The 21,892-nt window shown below is 41.4% G+C and overlaps 1 protein-coding gene across 1 annotated transcript in view; it reads right to left on the bottom strand.

Moving 5' to 3' along the window:
* LAMA1 (laminin subunit alpha 1) overlaps window positions 1-21,892 on the bottom strand; it is a 135,610-nt gene that overhangs the window by 84,913 nt on the left and 28,805 nt on the right. The window contains 11 exon segments of the mRNA XM_047090312.1: window positions 2,067-2,178; window positions 2,964-3,175; window positions 4,367-4,468; window positions 6,403-6,576; window positions 7,779-7,919; window positions 9,628-9,788; window positions 12,000-12,105; window positions 12,772-12,950; window positions 15,012-15,129; window positions 18,540-18,629; window positions 21,370-21,549. Of these exon segments, the coding sequence (XP_046946268.1) occupies window positions 2,067-2,178; window positions 2,964-3,175; window positions 4,367-4,468; window positions 6,403-6,576; window positions 7,779-7,919; window positions 9,628-9,788; window positions 12,000-12,105; window positions 12,772-12,950; window positions 15,012-15,129; window positions 18,540-18,629; window positions 21,370-21,549 (1,575 nt within the window).

Raw genomic sequence — 21,892 nt, 5'->3', positions numbered from 1 at the left:
AATATTACCATCAAAGTCTTCAAGCGTAGGTCGGTGTCAAACAGCATCAGTTTAATGGAGCAAGCATGACAGGTGTGCTTTCTGAAGTATCCAGGGCCATCCCCTGCCTGTGAGGAGCTGGGGACCGCCCCGGACACAGTCACCCATGTCATAATTCTCATGATGACCCTGAGAAATATTCTGTTTGATAGACATGAAATCTGGAACACAGAACAGTTAGGCACCAGGCCCACTGTGCCAGTGGAGCGAGTAAAGTCGCCACCCAGACCCGTGGCCACAGGGCTGCCCGGGGCCACACCAGACACAAAACATGTTCAGAATGCAGACTGGGGAGTGATGACTTTGGAGGCCGGCATACTCCCGTGGGGCCACGGATGAGGGATGTGGATTTCGTTTTTATTTGTTGTAAAAAGTATTAAAACTGCATTTTCATTATATAAATAATATATACATGCATTCATTCACACTGACCTTGTGAATGTCCTCTAATACCTCCATGCAGCCATACTCCCCTCAAGGGCAATGGGCTAGTCTACAGGTGGGCACCGACTGGGGTGGGGGTCTGTGTGGTCCCTACAGTGCTATCAAGAATTCCATTCCTGGGGCGCCTGGGTGGCGTCTGACTCTTGATCTCAGCTCAGGTCCTGATCTCAAGGTTCGTGAGTTTGAGCCCCACCTTGGGCTCTGTGCGGATGGTGCAGAGCCTGCTTGGGATTTTGTCTCTCCTTCTCTCTGCCCCACCCCAGCTCGTGCTCTCTCTGTCTCTCAAAATAAATAAATAAACTTAAAAAAAAAAAAAAGAATTCCATTCCCCACCAATAGCTGCCCGATTCCTTACGTCAGCTTTTGATTAAAGAATTCGTTCTTTTGTCTGACAAAAACACTGAAACATTTGTGTTAAGCTTCGTGCACTTGCTTGAGCCATCATCGTAGGCACATCAGTACTTTTCTCTCCAAACCCAGTGGACTTTTGAGTTCTGCAGCAGCAACTGCTCACTGCTGCCCCCTCTTGGTCTAGCTGGGACAGGCTTTTACTTGATCTGCCCGCTTTCCTATTTCCACATCCCACACTCTATAAGGTAGCCTTAAGGTCATTTACCCGTTAAATATTAACTACACAGGCATTAGGACCTACAGACATTTCCTTGGCCTAAGAATAAATGTTTCAGATCTAAAAAAAAAAAAGTTCATTGGATCAAAAAAGAAACAACTCTGCAAAAAATTTAAAATAGCAATAGAAATATTTAATTAAATATTTACATCATGAAGCATGGGCCAGCTTTCTTAACTGCAATGTTTATAATTGATAAACATCCATAAAAATGAATCATAAATACAGTGTTCTCACTTTGTAAAAATGATTGCCAGACAATCACAGCCAATGACAAATGTTCATAATTATAGTCAGTCTTGAACACGGGAGAGGCAGGACCGTGGGGTGGTTAACAGCACAGATGAACTTGAAACCTGATGTGACTACTTCCTAGCTCTTTCCTACAGAAAGAGGTTAGGATAGTGCCAAATACACAGAAAGTTATCAATACTTATGTCCAAATCATTTCAAAATATATTTCAAAGAAAAAATTTTTAACCAACAGATTACTTTTAGTGATGATTCAAGTGCATTTTCTCACCCTTCATTGTGGGATGGAGCTCACCTAAGTTAACATAGCTGGGGGCCATAAAAAAGTCTCAAAACGGGCCTGGCTTGTCCAGTGCTTTCTAGATTGCATGCCGGTGAGCAAACATTCAGATACAATCAAGTTCAGTCCTCCTTAGAAATGCAAAATATGGCATGCAGTTTTCCTTCCAGATGACTAAGGCAAGAGGGTAGACTTAATTCGGAGCATTTCCAGGTGCTCCAGAACCCCCCTCTGCAGGCGGCACCAGATTTCTTTAAACATTGTGTTTGCTAATATTCCTATAGCCTCTAAAAGTCTGAGCCAAACATGGGGTTTCTAAAGTTAAAAACCAAGTGTGGGCCACTGTATTACCTTCAGGGTGCTTTCTTCCCCTTAGGAAAGAACAAAAGGGAGGGGTCAGGAAGGGAATAAGAGAAGCCTTACCTCACAGGAGATCCCTGCATAGCCTTGGGGACATTCGCAGTGCTCCACCTCCGTGGCCAGTGCCAGGTCTATAACGTTAGGGCTGGCTGTGTCCAAAGAGACAGAATCCAACCTACCGATAGATAGGAGTCATCACGTGACTTAGATACCCACCTGCAAATGACATCTAACACCTTGAGGAAGGTGGATTCTTAAAAAAGGCCTGTTCAAGCAAAACGGCGAAGTGACTTTTGTAAGTATAGATTTTCACACCAATATGATTTCTGCAAGCCATCAGTATTCGCTGGAAAGCCTTTGCAACATTTGGTGGAAAGACATGTGATTGCCCAGACAGCTGTGGGAAGGATCTGATGCTGTCCAGTCTGAGCTGAAGTGCTTCAGAAAAACGAATCTATTCAATAATTCTATCTTGAATACAGAGATTGTCCTTAAATGTATAATTCCGTGTTTGCTTTAGCTGTAGCCAATGTTTATACTTAGCCTGGCATTGCCAGAAATTGCCCTTCTAGAAGCAATAAAAAGACTAAGGATGGGAACATTAGCTTAAATAGACAGTAAAATCTAAGACCATTAACATCGGGAGGGTGAAAACTAGATAGATGCAAGATGGTCCAGCCAATTGTTAACTTGTCAGCAAGTTCTCAGAAAAACACCCTAAATGTTTCTGATCCTGACGTCAAGACTATCTCCTTACTGAGACACACATTTGTCATGGACAACTATTCTTACATCTTCCATAAAATTATAGTACTAAAAATATTTTTACAACAGCTGGTTCCATTAGGTGTGCCCTTAAAATAATCAAGTAAAATATATTATGCTTAAAATGCATAATAACAGATAAACACAAGATTAAAATACCTTCACCAAAACCCTTCCCTCTCTTTCAATACCCACCTGTAAAGAGCCATTTTTGCAGAATTATAGTTGGCTCTGATCAGGAGATGTGTCACATTGGCAAGGACAGTCATCAGTTGGTCACGATCTATCTCCTTTTTGTTATTAAAATCTCGGAAGTTCTCTGGCACAAGTCTGACCACATTTAAATACTCTTCATAGGGCTGTAATGACAGGCCCTCGGCCTGGGTGCTTAAAGTGAGTCCATTTCCCTAACATTCAAAACAAGAGGAAATATATTTGTAATTCAACTTCACGGCCAAAAAGTAAAAGCAAATTTGTATTCAGCAACATGGCTTTTCATTTGTGCTTAGGTTCTCAGGGTAAACATGTAATTGTGTCTATAGCTCTTGGTCCAGAACAATCAGAGGAAAGGTGTTTCAATGTAGCACCCTCAGAGGGAATCAGACTGTAAATCTAAAGACGGGGTCCTTCCCTGGGATCTCAGAAAAGAAATGGCATATATTCACCCACAATTTTCCTCAAAGCAATCAATCTGACACACCTAATCTTTTTTTTGAAACTTTTAAAAAATGTTTTCATTTATATTTGAGAGAGAGAGAGAGAGAGAGAGAGAGACAGTGTGTGAGTGGGGGAGGGGCAGAGAGAGATGGAGTCAGAATCCGAAGCCGCCTCCAGACTCTGAGCTGTCAGAACAGAGCCCAAAGCGGGGCTCGAACCCACGAGCTGTGAGATCATGACCTGAGCTGACGCTGGACGCTCAACTGACTGAGCCCAGGCGCCCCATGACACCCATAATCTTTAACTGAAGAACAAAAGTAGAAAAAGTATGTAAAAATACCTCTAGCTTTCATAAATTGCCATTCACAAAAATGCTTTATGTCACACGGTTCCCACCCCGAGCAGGCTGGACAGGGAGATTTCAGTCATTAAAGGTGCAGTGGGTTTCTTACCTTTGGGAAAACTACCGGGGAGGCTGAGCTGGGCCTTTTGGTGACGGGGAAGGAGAAGAGTGAGGGGACAGGATTAGGGACAGAGGCCGAGAACAAAAATGGCACCACATGTCCTGTCCCCACACTGCCAGGTGCTGTCACCTAACCATTCATATGGGGGCCAACGTGGCAGGAGGAGACAGAGGGAGTCAAATGGCTGGCAAGGCAGTTCCAACATCAAGACAAACACCTGTCTCCCTTTTAAATGTGAAAAGATGTGTCAGCTTCCAGGATCCAGGGAAGAGCCACGCGTGCTCCCCTGAGGCAGTTCCGGAAATGGACCCGGAGACACTCAGTCTGGTCGGTTTCCAGATGAGGCAAAGCACTGCTGAATGGCCACCCGGCCAAGCGCTCCTTGCTACTAGAGGTTCCCTTAGCTACTCGGAGTCACAAAACTGTCACCCAACTAAGCCCTTGAGCTCCACAGCAAAGCAGCGTGAGAGCACCTACCTTGATGATGACATCGGTGTGCGACATGAGGTCGCCATCCACTGTCTCCACTGGAATATCATAGGACACTGTGTACTTCAGGAATCCACCGAAAGCAGTCAGCTGAAACACGTAAGCGAGAGTGAACACCAAGGGCAAATCATCACAGCCCCTCAGCAAGAGAAAGTGGTGGCTAGGATCCATCGGGAAACAACCAGGCGACAAGGTGTCCAAGTGGCCACAGTATGTAAGGAGGTTCACATTAAGCCAGTGAAAAGAAAGCATATTACAAGAATATTTTGATTGATATTACCATAAGGCAGGACATAATTTTTTTAATGTTTATTTTTGAGAGAGAGAGAGAGAGAGAGAGAAAGAGGAGGGAGGGACAGAGAGAGAGGGAGACAGAGGATCTGAAGCTCAACAGCAAAGAGCCTGATGCGGGGCTCGAACTCACGAACCACAAGACCATGACCTGAGCTGTCAGATGCGGAACTGACTGAGCCACCTAGGCGTCTCGATGCAGGATATAATTTAAGTGGACAGAAGAAAGATGTACTCCTTCTTAGAGACCCTAAGATTAAATAGCATAAATAAACTCCTGTGAATCACACAATAGACATGTATTTCACTTAAATCCTCTAGGATTTAGGAGTTAAATCCATGACAATAACCCCAACATTCTGATCTCACTGCCTGATTGTAGGAGAACAATAAGGAACCTGTCTCATCTGCCAGAAGAAAGACAAAAGCTTTATCTTCCTGGTCATAGCCTCTAATGTAAAGTGGAGATTTTCTTTGCGACAGGTATGTTACAACAATATCATGTTCAGAATCTAGTCTTTGCACCACAGAATCGGAGAGGCGATCTTAGCAGAAAAAAAGAAATCACTGACTATTGGTAATAAGATCACATAAACAGAGTACATCTTCTAGGATTATAATTTGATGGGAAAAAGGAAATCATTTTCAAAATAAGCACCACTTAAACCTAAATCTAAGTAAAACAAAATCTAAAATTAAAATATAACCAACAAATGAAACAGAAGCTTACCAAGCTAAAAAACCTACACTACGATGAAACATACCATTACTTTATTTTTTTATTTAAAGAAGAAAAATTTTTTTAATGTTTATTTATTTTTGAGAGACAGAGACGTGGCACAAGTGGGGGAGGGGCAACGAGAGAGGGAGACCCAGAATCCAAAGCAGGCTCCAGGCTCTGAGCTGTCAGCACAGAGCCCGACGCGGGGCTCGAACTCACGAACTGTGAGATCATGACCTGAGCTGAAGTCGGCCGCTCAGCCGACTGAGCCACCCAGGCGCCCCAACATACCATTACTTTAAAACCAACTGAACGCATGGCAAAGGTGAACACGGAGCTCGTGTTACTGAGATGGAGTCCACTGAGTATATTCCCAGGTCATCCGAATCTGGGGAGAAGGCTTTATTGGTGAGGAGGAAGGGGACAACAGCCTTGAGGGCAGACTTAAGTCACAGCAACCAAATTTCTGCCTCACGGAACCACCATTTTGCATTTTCTTCAAATGGAAAGTACTCTATCTGTCGCTGACTGTGGATGTTAGGCGAGAGACAGTCTGTCCTGACGCTGAAACCAGCAGTGCCCCAGCCTCACAGCGCAGCCCTCCCTGCCTGAGTACCTCCTAAGTGCCAGGCTCACTACCGTGCCATGGGGCCAAGGTATGTACAGGGCTAACCAGACAAAGCAGGAATGTGACCGACATTTCACACAGGCCCACGTGATCCAGGAACCCAGAGCAAAGTAGAAAGTCTGTCAGGGGAGGAGGGGACCAGGCTTCTTACAACAGACTGCTTATGACCGATATGGCCGAGTAAAAAGTCCGTCTTTTAATGATGTAATAAAGTCAAGTAAGGATAAGCAAGACCATGTGGGTCAGGCAAGTGTAAGCAAATGCTGTATAATTTTCTGTCAAACCCTCAAGTGACCATAAGATGACTTAAAGTGCCAAGTTATGTTCTTTCTTAACGTGCCTTGAGATCTTTGTCCAAGCTGTTACTTCCGATGATGGCCCTACCTTATTTCCGAGGTAGGCCTCTGGTGCCGACCAGTAATACTTGGAAGTCAGCCTCTGCGTGGCCACCGTGTTGTTGATGCTAATCTGATGACGCCCACCTAGTGCGTCTTGCTGAGATGGGATCCTGCTCGGACTGATCAGGTCGGTGACAAGCCACCCAGACATGTCTTTCACCTTAAAAAAAGATTCAGAATTTAGGAATACGAAATAGAAGTCATCTTAGGTTTCACCCAGAAATCCTCACGGTGAAGAAACAGATCCAGAAAGCTTAGCTAGGGACAGAGCTAACACACTGTGGCCACAGAACCACACGACCCATGACCCTTCTACCTGTCAAAGGGCCGAGAAGACCTGAGAACGAGTCAAACACTCCTCAAATCCAGATCAATTACAGCCAGGTAGGTGAGCAAAACTGTCAAGGCCACGGATATATATCTTAGATTAAAAAAAAAATGGCAAAGACCTTAGTAAATGCATTGAACAAAATGTCTTTTGCTAACTCTGATTTCTTCATCATTGCTTCCTGTTTTTTACCAACAAGCTGAAAAGTATATCAGTATAACCTCCAGATCCTATCCTCCCAATTTGTCACCTACAAAGAGAGGACAAGCCATCGCACCAGCATGGTGGCCACAGGGATTCACCTTCATTCTCAGGTACTGACTGAGATTCCCACTCCCTCCCCTATGTGGTTCCCACTCCTCCTAACCTGCCAGTGATGGAGGGAGGGGAAAGGGAGGTCAAGGAGAGTCAGGGACTAGCAACCCCCAACCCCTCCCTGAATACCAGTCTCCCGAGATGGGCCATGGGGAGGCAAGGTGGTTCCCATGGATGAGCCCTATGCCCTACAGTCCTCCCTAACCCCAGCCATCACACTGTCCTCCCAAGGCACCACGTGGCATCCCCCTAGGACTTCCTACTCCCAGAACAACTGAGGTTACCTTTCCTCATAATCCCTATGTCACTCACTGTTGTTCCTACCCTCACCAGGTTCTCTGAACTAGAAAATTCTGCATGACCCCTTGTCCTGATGTGCTTCCTGCCCCGAGACCAGTGTGGAGCAGATGCGGTGAGATCTGACCCCACAACCTGATACATTTCCCCACAGGAGAAATTTAAATGTGATACATTCTATGATACCATAATATCCTATTGTTTGGATAGGGAAATGTATGTAGGAACAAACACATGACCAGGAAAGAAACTTTTGTGACACTTTAGTAGTAAGCTGCCTCTGATCTATGCCAATGTCATTCCAAACTGCCGAGAGGGGTATTACAGGGAAAGACAGCCTCCATGCTTTAGAACACAGCTCCCAGACAGCTCATTTGAGACGGCTCGCTTCTTAAATCCTGGCTCCGGGAAGGTACCCGCACCTGACTGATGGACCAAGAAAGGCTGTCGCAGACATCAGAAACGCCAAAGCAGAAGCACTCCGAGCAGCCCTCAGGGTTTCTCTCCTTCAAGTTATAGAATCCTGGCTTGCAGAGGTCACAATTTTCCCCTTCAACATTTTCCTGCACGTTAGAGAAAAGATTAGCTTTGAAACCAATGTGTTCTAGGTAGACGGAATTAAGTGACATTAACATGACATTAACAAGAAAGGCATTTGGTGATCCAGAGAAACAGGTAAATAAATAGATGCTCAAAGTAAATGTAAAGCCTCGTGACGTCATTAATTCCAGGACACATATTTTGAAATAATCACCATTTAATTTTGTAGTCAAGAATGAGGGTCAGGATCTCAGAGCTTGGTCATTATTTTGAAATGGCTTTTTTCGTATTGTTTTGTTTTAAATCTCCCATTTTTGCTAGTCTTTAAAGAATCTTAAAATCTGAAGAGTGCTATATGATTGTCTTATTGATAAATGCTCAAGACTATTTTCAGTCCCTTATAACATGTGCCTAAGACTCTGATTACATAGGAAGAAGCACATAAGATACAATGGGAAGTCCTACAATTATGGTTATCATGAGGAAATGGATATTAATATCAGATAGCAAAAAACTCTACCACCCTGGTACCCAATTAATGTGTTTTTATCACTGTCTAATTCCTTTTTTTTTTAACTTTTTTTTTAACATTTATTCATTTTTAAGAGACAGAGACAGAGTATGAGTGGAAGAGGGGCAGAGAGAGGGAGACACAGAATCTGAAGCAGGCTCTAGGCTCCGAGCTGTCAGCACACAGCCCAATGTGGGGCTTGAACTCATGAACCGTGAGATCATGACCTGAACTGAAGTCAAACACTTAACTGACCGAGCCACCCAGGAACCCCTCCAATCCCTTTTTTTAAAGTTTATTTATTTATTCTGAGAGACAGAGACAGAGAAAGAGTGAAAGAGTGCACCATGAGCAAGCTCAAGCAGGGGAGGGCAGAGAGAAGGAGAGAGAGAATTCCAAGCGGGCTCCATGCTGTGTCAGGGCAGAGCCCAACTCAGGGCTTAATCTCACAAACCATGAGATCATGACCTGAGCCAAAATCAAGAAATCGGATGCTTAACTGACTGAGTCACCCAGGTACTCCTGTCCAACTCCTTTTTTAAAATATTTATTTATTTATTTTGAGACAGAGAGAGACTGAGTCACCCAGGTACTCCTGTCCAACTCCTTTTTTAAAATATTTATTTATTTATTTTGAGACAGAGAGAGGAACAGAGGGAGAATCCCAATCAGACTCTATACTGTCAGCACAGAGCCTGACGTAGGGCTTGAACGCACAAACTGTGAAATCACGACCCGAGCTGAAACCAAGGGTCAGATGCTTAACTGACTGAGCCACCCAGGCACCCCCCCCTGTCCAATTCCTTTTTAAGAGAAATCTACAATAACGTATCTGCCTTTAATTTATGTTCTTATACATTTAGTATTTACCTGGTTCTCCTCTAAACATTAAGCTGGAAAAGGATGTCATACACGAGGTTAATGGCCCAGGCTTCAGAAATGCAGTATTTGGTTTCATCTTGGAAGTCACAGAAATACCTCTGGACTATGTGGCCATTGCCCAGAAGCCACCAAAAAAAACCCCAAACTGGGCATGCCCATCTAAGTCCAAGGACATGGATGTGACATAACCTCATGCTTGTCAGGAAGGTGCGGGGAAGGAGAGTTCTATTTAAATCTTGCTGCCTTGCTCAAGAACTGATCTTCTGAGCCTGTGGAATGTGTTCCTTTCTTGCACACCTCAAAGGAAACTCAGGGTCACCTTTAACCCCCACACATACCTTGCAGAGACAGGGCTCTGAGCATGGGTCCTCGTTCACACTGCCAGCCCGGCTACACTCACAGCGGACACAGGCTGGGTAAGCCTTATAACCAAATTGGCAGTGATCACATTTTTCTCCTGCGTAGCCTTCCTTGCATGGACATTGACCTGGCCACTTCCCTGGGAAGAAAAGGATAGTGATGGCCCATCAGGAGGGTAAAAAGTAAAGTAGGGGTTGGCAAACTATTTCTGTAGAGGGCCAGACACGAAATATTCCAAACTTTTTGACCAAAGGTTTGCTGTTGCAATTACCCAACTCTGCCATGACTGTTCCTTTTTTTTTTTTTTTAACGTTTATTTATTTTTGAGACAGAGAGAGACAGAGCATGAACGGGGGAGGGGCAGAGAGAGAGGGAGACACAGAATCAGAAACAGGCTCCAGGCTCCGAGCCATCAGCACAGAGCCTGACGCGGGGCTCGAACTCACGGACCGTGAGATCATGACCTGAGCCAAAGTCGGACGCTTAACCGACCGAGCCACCCAGGCGCCTCTCTGCCATGACTGTTTCAAAGCAGCCATGCATAATACATAAACAGATGGGCATCGCTCTGTTCCAATAAAACTTTATATACAAAAACAGGCGGTGTGCCAGCTACAGCACTTGGACCATAGTTTGTCAACCCATGGTTTAAAAAAAGAAAACAGAGATGAGAAACAGAGGCTAGTGAGAAGGTAAAACGGTGCCATGACTTTGGAAAACAGGTTCGGTACGTCTTCAAAATATTAAGCAGGGAGTTACTCTATGACCCAGCAATTCCACTCCTAACCTTTTACCTAAGAAAAATGAAAACATACATCCACAAAGAAGTTACACAGGGATGTTTGTAGCAGCATTATTCCTAATAACCAGAAAGTGGAAACAAATGAAATACTCATCAACTGATGAATGGATATATAAAATGCGGTATATAAATGCAATGGAGTAGTATTCAGAAAAGAAAAGGACCAAAGTACTGATAGATGCTACAACACGGATAAACCTTGAAAACATTATGTTAAGAAGCCAGTTTCAAAAGACCATATATTGTATGGTTCTATTTATATGAAATGTCCAGAATAAGCAAATCTACAGAGAGAAAGTAGATTAGCGGTTGCCTAGGGCTGCGGTGGAGGGTGCGGAGGGAAATGGGGAATGATTACCAACAGGTAACAGTGATGAAAATGGTCTAATATTAGGCTGCCTTGACAGCTGTAATCATGAATATATCAACCGACACTTTAAATGGGTGAATTGTATGCTAGTGAAGTGTATCACAATACAGCGTTTTGTTTTGTTTTGTTTTGTTTTGTTTTGTTTGTTTTGTTTTGTTTTGAAAGCACAAGACAAATGGTAAAGGGCAGTGAGCAGTATCTCTGCTTTAATGCCAGCTTTGAAACTTTCTAGTTGTGTAACCTCAGCCAAGTTTATTAACTGCTTTGCGCTACAGTTTCCTTGCTTATAAAATGCGTTAAATAATTTCTGCTATGGTTGAATGCTTAAATGATACATTTTTTAAAATGAACCCAATCAAGGGTAATTGTCGCTACAATCAACATCACCCTCATTAGCATTAGGTTCCCATCACCAGTCACATGTAGGGATTAATTCAGTTCTGTAAATTACCCTCCACATTTCGGGCCCCACAGTTGGCACATGCTTCCCTGTGGATCGATATCCATTTTAACTGCTAGTGACTGGGAATTGGATAAGGTCACAGAAATCTTTGAAAAATGCAACCTTTTCAGGAGATTCTTGTATTCGCAAGTCCTTTGCCAGTGTTTGAAACAGAAAGAACACTGACATTTGCAAAGTTAGCAGGAGAATTTGTTTGCTCTGCCAGATGATGTATGCAAAAGCCTTGTGAGTGTATTCTAAGGACTAAATAGATGCATTGCTATTTACTGTGTTCCCATTTGGCTTTAAACTGAGCCTTATTTCTTCCCTCATCAAACGCGCAATTATCTGCTCAAATGTCATTTCATCACCCAGCGTTGCCCCCTTTACACCTCATCCTCCTCCAATCATGATTCCTAATTTTGCTTTACACCCATAGCATTCATCCCTACCTGGAGTTACATTACGCATGTACTTGTTTGTCTACCTGTGAGCAGGAATTTTGATCATCACGTTCAAGTACATATTCCTGGGTTCTAAAAACATCACCTGACACATAGTAAGTGCTTCATAAGTGTTTTGTGAACAGAATAATTGATAGAGGATCATATCATCCAATTGCTATCCAAAGGTAACAGTTCCACCAGGTACAAATCTCACACACACACACACACACACACACACACACACACACACACACAATCAATTCAAGCACAAAAACGAATCAAGTACTTACCTTTGTGTAAGCCGGATTGAGGCTTATCCTTAATACAGACAGAACTGAGGGACCCAAAAGGGTCACAGTCACAGGGACGACAAGGGTTGTCATCATAAGGAGATACCTGAAAGGCAGAGTTTGTCCTGGATTATCTCACTAAAAACAATAGCGATATTAGCAATAATAACAATACCAATGACAAGGGATCGCCTTTTTATTCAAGATGTGACCATCATGATTTTGTGTACCCAGGGAGAGTGTGTCTCAGGAAAATAAGGTGAGTTCAAGCCAGAAAGCCCCAGTTTTGCAATGGGACAGGAGCTAGTATCATTAGTGGAGTGTCATCCTTTCCCGTGACCACGGCTACGCGGCTGCCCATGCTCCGCTGTCTCTCTCACAGCCATACAGAAGCATCACCCAGACCAGACCGCCACAGGGAGCCAGGTCGTAGCTGCCTATCAAGTCAACCAGGGAGGCACAGGCAAGATACAGCTGTGATAGTTCTTGGCTGACTCCACATTCACAGTTAGTGTTACAAAACCAAGATGACACAGCCAGTAGCCCCCGCCGATCCAAGTTAAATAACAAGTGACCATCCTACTCTGAGCAAGAGAACAGGACAGATCGAGTAGGAAGCTGATATCTGAAAAATGCTACTGGCATAAAAAGAATATAAATGAAACATCCCAAAAGGAAGTGAGTTTCCAATACTGAAGACGACACTTGGTGAAGTCTCTCTTCCACCTTGACAAGGCAGCGAAATTCAGCTATGGCGAAGAAACACTCTTACGTCGTGTGGTCTGTAATATCCATCGATACAGGTTTCACAGTTGATTCCCATGGTGTTCTGCAGGCAGCTGATGCACACCCCGCCTCCTCTGAACTGTCCCGCGGTATTCAAGCTTCTCCTCTGATTTGCAACATTTCCATCGTAGTAACAGTCTTGGGCTTTATTGTGACAATTACACTCTAGGAGAATTTTAACATCTCAATTCATATATTTATTATGTCTTATATAAAGAAAACCCTTCCCTCCCTAAGTTTCCATGACTGCAAATTAAATTAAAATTCCAGAATAGGTCATTTTAATAGGATATGGGAAATCTTATGGAGGACAATGGAAGTAGCTGTCAACACTATAAACATGCACACCCACTGGACCCCTCACCCTATCTCCCGGGATCGTATCCTGCGGAAGTACTTGGCGCTTACAAATGACATATATAGGGCTAATTGCTGCACCACTATTGGTGTTAACAAAAGACTGGTAACACCCAAACTATTCATGGACAGGTAGCTATTTTAATTATGTTGCATCCATTTAATGGAATTCAGTGTTCCTGTTTTTAAAAACAGCATTGATAGCGAACAATGTGATGGTTCTGAGAGTGGAGGTGGGTGGGGGGGACGGGTGAAATAGGTGAAGGGGATCAAGAGCTCACTCATCATGATGAGCACTGAGTAACGTGTAGAATTGTGAATCACTATATTGTACACCTGAAACTAACATAACGCTGTACGTTAATTACAGTAGAATTAAAATAAAATAAAATTTATAAATGAGAACAGCATTTCATATTGCATGTATCGTTAAATAGAAAAGCGATATGGAGAATGGCATGCATCGCATGTCAGGTTCTGTGTCCACACTAGGTTGGGGGTAGGAATATGTTGATGTAGGGTTTATTTGCATAAAAATTCCAGGAAGAACAAGTTAGGAAATAGTAAAAAGTGGGAAGGATGGGGCTCCTGGGTGGCTCCGTCCGTTAAGTGTCCGACTTCAGCTCAGGTTATGATCTCACAGCTCGTGAGTTCAAGGCCCGCATCAGGCTCTGTGCCGACAGCTCAGAGTGTGTGTGTGTGTGTGTCTCTCTCTCTGCCCCTCCCCTGCTCATGCTCTGTCTGTCTGTCTGTCTCTCTCTCTCATGAATAAATAAACATTAAAAAAAATTTTTTAAGTGGGAAGGATGGAGATGGGGTGGAAGTAATACTTTCCACCACATATTTGTGTATATTGGTAGATGTTGGAACCGTGTGAATAAATTGCCTATTTAAAAATTAAACCCAGGGGCGCCTGGGTGGCGCAGTCGGTTAAGCGTCCGACTTCAGCCAGGTCACGATCTCGCGGTCCGTGAGTTCGAGCCCCGCGTCGGGCTCTGGGCTGATGGCTCAGAGCCTGGAGCCTGTTTCCGATTCTGTGTCTCCCTCTCTCTCTGCCCCTCCCCCGTTCATGCTCTGTCTCTCTCTGTCCCAAAAATAAATAAACGTTGAAAAAAAAAATTTTTAAAAAATAAAAAATAAAAAATAAAAATTAAACCCAAATTAAGGGCCATCTGGGTGGCTCCATCAGTTAAGAGTCTGACTTCGGCTCAGGTCATGATCTCATGGTTCACGAGTTTGAGTCCCACATCGGGCTTTCTGCTCTCAGCACAGAGCCCACTCTAGATCCTCTGTTCCCTTCTCTCTCTCTGCCCCTCCCCCACTCACACTGTCTCTTCCTCAAAAATAAATAAACATTAAAAAAATTAAACCCAAATTAATAAAGAATAAATTAATTTATGGGAAGGGGAACTTTAGATAAAACAGCAAATCCCAAAAGATACACGTAGGCCTTAACACTCAGTTGTATTAAGGTAATATGTAGCTTTGGGAACTATTTGAAGATTTCAGGAAAGGGGTTATGTACTAATTACAAATGTCAGGTCATCATAAAGTTATTAAGCATATTAAGCATATAAGCATAAAGCATATTAAGAAGGAAAACAGGGGCGCCTGGGTGGCTCAGTCGGTTAAGTGTCCGACTTCGGCTCAGGTCATGATCTCACGGTCCGTGAGTTCGAGCCCCGCGTCGGGCTCTGTGCTTACAGCTCAGAGCCTGGAGCCTGTTTCAGATTCTGTGTCTCCCTCTCTCTGACCCTCCCCCATTCATGCTCTGTCTTTCTCTGTCTCAAAAATAAATAAACGTTGAAAAAAAATATAAAAAAAAAAGAAGGAAAACAACGACATTCTTCCAATCCTCAGTGGACTTACTTTCACACGTGTTACCGGAAGAAATGGTGCCGGGCCGCCACGGCTGCTGGTGGTATCCCGGACAACACCTATTGCAGCTCTCTCCACAGGTGTTATGTTCACACTGACACTGAAGCTTCTAGAAACAGGGAATACAAAACTGCACCTGAAAATCAACCTGTATATATTTAACTTTATTTTACAAAGAACTTACCACCGTCAAACATGTAGCATGACGGTACACGAGAGGACATGTGGCTAGATCAGAGCATAGTGGCATCTGATTTTTAGAGAAAAATGTACACCCATGGCCTGGTGACAAACAGAAGCGAGGAGGGATACAAAGCTAAAAATAAAATGGGTCCACGAACACAAAGTTTTCAGAGTAAGATGCACTGATGTTAAGGGTTTATAAGTTCCTATTAATAATTATCTTGATCTTCATAGTTTTCATCCTCAAAAGAGGATAATCCTATTCAAGAGTCAGAGAATTACAGAGTGGGGATGGGGAGGGTGTAACAAGTCATTTCATATACGTTGTTGAAGAGAAGACAGGGTGTCAAATTATTCACTTAGTATTATGCTAACATGGGCAAACTTGATTTTCCCTTGGAAAATCACAAAATGGAAGAGGGAGAAAATGGGAGGAGGGAAGCCATTCTTTTAAAAAATATAAGCATAATTTATAACTGTAATGGCTTTTTGCTTGACAGTCTTATAGAGAGAAGAGCTTCAAAATTCATAAGGCCACTGAATTGTATACTTGTAAATGGTTAAAATGGTAAATTGTATGTTAAGTATATTTTACCACAAAAAAAAAATTCCTAGCAAATACTTAATTAGAAGTACATCTTCCAAACAAAAGATAAATAAAATAAATAAAAGGCATCCAAATTGGAAAGGAAGAAGTAAAGTTCTCACTATTTGCAGATAACCTGATACTGTATATGGAAAGCCCTAAAAACGCCACCAAAAAAATACTAGAACTGATCAATGAGTTCATTAAAGTCACAGGATACAAAATCAATGTACAGAAATCTGTTGCATTGCTATACACTAATAATGAAGCAGCCAAAAGGGAAATTGAGAAAACAATCCCACTGGGGCACTGGGTGGTTCAGCAGGTTGAATGTCTGACTCTTGATTTCAGCTCAAATCATAATCTCATGGTTCATGGAATTGAGTCCTACTTTGGGTTCTGCACTGACAGAGTGGAGCCTGCTTGGGATTCTCTCTCCCTCTCTCTCTGCCCCTCCCCCACTCATGTGTTTTCTCTCTCTCTCTCTCTCTCTCTCTCTCTCTAAGTAAATAAACATTAAAAAAAAGAAAATGATCCCATTTACAACTTCACCAAAAACAATAAAATATCTAGGAATTAGCTCAACCAAAGAGGTGAAAGAACTGTCCTCTGAAAACTATAAAATACTGATGAAACAAATTCAAGATGATGCAAAATAATGGAAGGAAATTCCATGCTCATGGATTGGAAGAACAATTAGTATCAAAATGTCTATACTATCCAAAGAAATTTGGGTAGATTTAACACAATCCCTATCAAAATACCAACAGAATTTTTCATAGAATTACAACAAATAATTCTACAATTTGTATGGAACCACACAAGACCTCAAACAGTCAAAGCAGTCTTGAAAATGAAAAACAAAACTGGAGGTATCACAATTCCAGATTTCAAGTTACATTGTAAAGTGATAGTAATTAAAACAGTATGGTACTGATATGAAAAATACACACAGAGATCAATGGAGTAGACTTAAAAACCAAGAAATAAACCCACAGTTATTTGGTAAATTAATCTTTGACAAAGGAGGAATGAATATACAATAAGAAAAAGACAGTATCTTCAACAAATGGTGTTGGGAAAAGCTACATGCAAAAGAATAAAACTGGACCACTTTCTTACACCATACTTATAAACTCAAAATAGATTAAAGACCTAAATGTGAGACCTGGAACCATAAAAATCCTTGAAGAGAGCACAGGCAGTAATTTCTCTGACATGTCTCCTGGGGCAAGGGAAATAAAAGCAAAAATAAACTATTGGGACTAAATCAAAATAAAGTTTCTGCACAGTGAAGGAAACAAACAACAAAACTAAAAGGCAACCTATTGAATGGGAGAAAATATGTACAAATGACATATGCGATAAAGGGTTAGTATCCAAAATATATAAAGACTAATACCACTAACACCCGAAAAACAAATAATCCAATTTAAAAATGGGCAGAAAACATGAACAGACATTTTTCCAAAGAAGAAATCCGGATGGCCAACAGACACATGAAAAGATGCTCCACATCACTCATCATCAGGGAAATGCAAATCAAAACTACAATGAGATATCATCTCACACCTGTCAGAATGGCTAAAATGAATAACACAAGTAACAATAGGCGATGGGGCGCCGGGTGGCTCAATTGGTTAAGCATCCGACTTCAACTCAGGTCATGATCTCATGGTTCACGAGCTAGAGCCCTGTGTAGGGTTCTGTGCTGATAGCTCAGAGCCTGGAGCCTGCTTCAGATTTTGTGTCTCCCTCTCTCTCTGCCCCTCTGCCCCTTGTGCTCTGTTTCTTTCTCTCTTTCTCTCTCTCAAAAATAAAGAAACATTTTGTAAAAACCCAACAGGTGTTTGTGAGGATGTGGAGAAAAAGGAACCCTCTTGCACTGTTGGTGGGAGTGCAAACTGGTGCAGCCACTGTGGAAAACAGTATGGAGTTTCCTCGAAAAGTTAAAAATAGAACTACCCTATGACCCAGTAATTGCACTACTGGGTATTTAGCCCCCAAAAACAAAAACACTAATTCAAAAGGACATGTGCACCCCTGTGTTTATAGCAGCATTATTTACAAAAGCCAAACTATGAAATCAGCCCAAGCGTCTATTGATAGATGAATGAATAAAGAAGATATGGTGTATATATACACATTGCATATATATATATATATATATATATATATATATATATAATGGAATATTATTATGCCATAAAAAAGAATGAAATCTTGCTATTTGCAACAACATGGATAGATCTAGAGAGTATAATGCTTAGTGAAAGAAGACAGCCAGAAGAAGACAAATGCCATATAATCTCGCTTATAGGTAGAATTTCAGAAACAGAACAAATAAGCAAAGGGAATAAAAGAGAGAGACAAACCAAGAATCAGACCCTTAATTATAGAGAACGAACTGATGGTTATCAGAAGGGAGGTGGGTGGGGTATAAGAGGATGGGTGAAATAATTGAAAGAGAATAAAGAGTACACTCATCATGATGGGAAAAAAAAAAAACACTGCTTTGTGCTGGACATAGTAGGAAAACAAACAAACAAAAAAGAAATATATCCTCCAAACAAAGTGAAATAAAGTTGTGCAAAAAAATTAAACCAGTTAAATTATCTGAAAAATCTTTTTTTGCCGTGTGATTTTACACCTTTGGACATCTGACTTGAATAAAAAATACAGTAAGGCAAATATTATAGCTATAACTTCTATTTGGAAGTTTTACTACACTGTAAAATACTAGAACTCACCTTTGTAGTTTCATCCCATGGGCAGCTACTGGCATGGCCATAACAAATACACATTCCGCCAACAGAAATGTCTTTGATTGAATAGTAATACTAAGGAAAACGAAAGCGACAAAAGTTAAGGCCTCTTCTGTTTCAGTTAAAAGAAAATGTTGGGCTCACCAACAAATAGCTCAGTTGTTATCAGTAACCTAAAAAAATAATTAGATACACATCTTAAATTATATTTCATGTACAAAGAATCCTTGTGTTCAAGTTAAGCAAATAATGCTCAAATGAGTTCATCAACAAAGACCAAAGGCGTCTAAAAGAAATTCTTATACCAAGAAATTCTTATAACTGCACCTCATACCAGGCAGTCATATTCAAAACTCATACCACTGAAAACCCTAAGAAACATTGCTACGTTGAATACAGCACCATATAACTGAATATAGTACTTGACACAAAGCATAATAACTCATGACCAAGTAGGATTTTCCCCCAAAATGCCATGTTAGTTCAACACACAAAAATCAGTAAATTTAAATCACCATCTTAATAAATAAAGGAGAAAAAAATCATTTGATCGTTTCAAATAGATTCACAAAAAGCATTTTACAGAATTTAACATCATTCATTAAAAAAACCTGGCAAGCCAGTAGAAGAGAATCTCCTCAACCTAATAAAGGGAATCCAGGAACAACCAAGAGCTTGCAGTGAAAGATTAAGTGGTTTCTTCTTACAATCTGCTCTCACCATTTCCATTCCACATCTTTGGGAGGTGCCAGCCAGTTCAATAATGCAAGAAAAAGAACTCAAAAGTGTAAAGAATGTACAGTAAGACCCAACACTCATTATTTGTAGATGATGTTATTGTGTACTTAGGAAAAAAATCTAAAACAAACAAACAAAAACTACTAGAAATAATATGTGATTTTAGCAATGTCTTAATATGAAAATTAACAAAAATGGACTGTATTTCTATACACTAGCGATGAACAAATGGAAAATAAAATTCAGAAAGCCATCTATGAAGACTAACATGCAAAAATGTGTAATTCTTAAGAATAAATTGAATAGGGGCGCCTGGGTGGCGCAGTCGGTTAAGCGTCCGACTTCAGCCAGGTCACGATCTCGCGGTCCGTGAGTTCGAGCCCCGCGTCGGGCTCTGGGCTGATGGCTCAGAGCCTGGAGCCTGTTTCCGATTCTGTGTCTCCCTCTCTCTCTGCCCCTCCCCCGTTCATGCTCTGTCTCTCTCTGTCCCAAAAATAAATAAACGTTGAAAAAAAAAAAATTTAAAAAAAAAAAGAATAAATTGAATAATAGATGTACAAATAAACAAATAATAAAACATTGCCGAGAGGAACTACAGAAGACCTAGATAAGTGGACAGTTATAACATGTTTACGGATCAGACGATCCAAAATTGTCAAAATGTCTTCCAAAATCCTTCCCAAACTCATTTATGAAACCAGTGAAATCCCAATGAAAATCTTAGCAGGATTTCTTTTGACAATAATGAACAAACTGATTCCAAAATTTACAAGGAAACACAGTCAACCTAGGATAGCCAAAAATATTAAAAAAATAATTCACTAGGGCTATTATAGTACCTGACTTCAAGACTTACTCTAAAAAACTATGGAAAGAAAGTTTATTATTAGCCTAAAGACAGACAAATAGATCAATAAGCCAGCATGGAGTGCAGATATAGAAGTAGACAATAGTAAAGTCAAACAATTTTCAACAAGGCACCAAAACAATTTAATGGAGGAAAGTATTTTCAACAAATGGTGCTGGAATAATTGTATGTATAGACGGGGAAACAAAGAGCCTTGACCTTTACCTCACACCAAACACAGACATTCATTTGAAATGACAATAGATGTAAAAGTTAAAACTATAAAGCTACTAGACAGAACACAGGGTAATATCTTGGCAAACCCGGAATAAAAAACTTTTTCAGAAAGGACACAGAAAGCATTAGGTATAACATTAAAAATGGTAAATTCGACTTCATCAAAATTAAAACCTCTTAAATGTCATGGGAAAGTGAACAAGCAAGCTCCAGACAGAGAAGATATTTGCAGTGTAGACATCTGACAAAGGACTGGTATACAAAATATATAAAGGTCTTTTAAAGCTCCCTAATAAGGGGACGAAATGATTCGATCAGATACTAATAAGCACCTGTTCAACATGTGTGGTCAGGGAAATCCAAATTAACATCACAAGGAACTGTCACCATATGCACATCAGAATGGCTGACGTGGAAATGGGGACAACCCACATCTGTGACAGCATGTCGTGCGACAGAACTCTCACACGTTGCTGGTCTGCAAAATGGTACAACTTTCCAGAAGGCTTAGCAACTTCTTAATACTAAACACACAGCTACCCTGTAACTCAGTAATTCCACTCCTCATTTATCCAAGGGATTTGAAAATGCTTGTCCATACAAACCTTGTACGTTTACTGTAACTTAAAATCTGTACCTCCCCTTGAATATAAATTATAACTCAAATTTTAAAATTTCCTTTTAAGTGGAAACAACAACAACATCTTGCTGAAGACCACATGTGGAGCCAGAGCAGAATGTGAGAAACAAATACAACAACATTCGCTAAATTATGGCATTATGGGATGGGGGGAGGGGGCTTGAGGACACGAGGTCAGAACCATCCCCCAGCTTAGAGGTGGCACGTTAAACAAAGCATATATAATGATCTTCAGTGAAATAAGGAAAAAAACCCGCCAATTTGCGAGGAAAAGGCCAACCAAAAAGAAAAGTCTATTTCTCTTAAACAAAATAAACTTTTCACAAGGGGCAGGAGCCCTGCCATACACTTACTCGTCTTGTAACAATAGGATCGAGGTCTTTAGGGTCTCGGTGGCTGAGGGTCATAAGATCGGCATTGAGGGTTCTGATACGCTGTAAGCGAAGGCGGATATATCGTGCGGAAGTAAACTCCAACAGCTTGGGTGAGAGATCATCAGCGCTCGGTCTGCCGTTGATTAGCGATGTATGAATCTAAATATAAAGACATCAAAATAAACAAATGTCAACTTTAACCATGCAAAAATATAGCCCTGATTGTTTACCCTGAAGATGTAATCTTTACTGATACTATCTAAAATCAAACTAACCAACTAGATTCTTGTAGAAATCCAGCATTCGTTAATTACTACCTGTGAACTACCATGCTCACAAAACATCTTCAATGAATTTCACGTTATGAATTCCAGCATCTCAGCGGCTGCCGGAAGACTTAACGGAACCCCTTCTCTCAGGGTGGTGAGGGTATTTTAACATGTTTCATTAGGCTATGACTTCTCTGAAACAAAGTCTAAGTGCCAGGAACAGACTGGGAGAG

The sequence above is a fragment of the Lynx rufus genome, unplaced genomic scaffold (genome assembly GCF_022079265.1).
Source record: "Lynx rufus isolate CCGP_SWC_20201006 ecotype Redwood Valley unplaced genomic scaffold, mLynRuf1.p SCAF_29, whole genome shotgun sequence".
Classification (NCBI taxonomy): domain Eukaryota; kingdom Metazoa; phylum Chordata; class Mammalia; order Carnivora; family Felidae; genus Lynx; species Lynx rufus.
The sequence above is the reverse complement of the archived record's forward strand: the minus strand, read 5'-3'. Positions and strand labels throughout refer to the sequence as shown.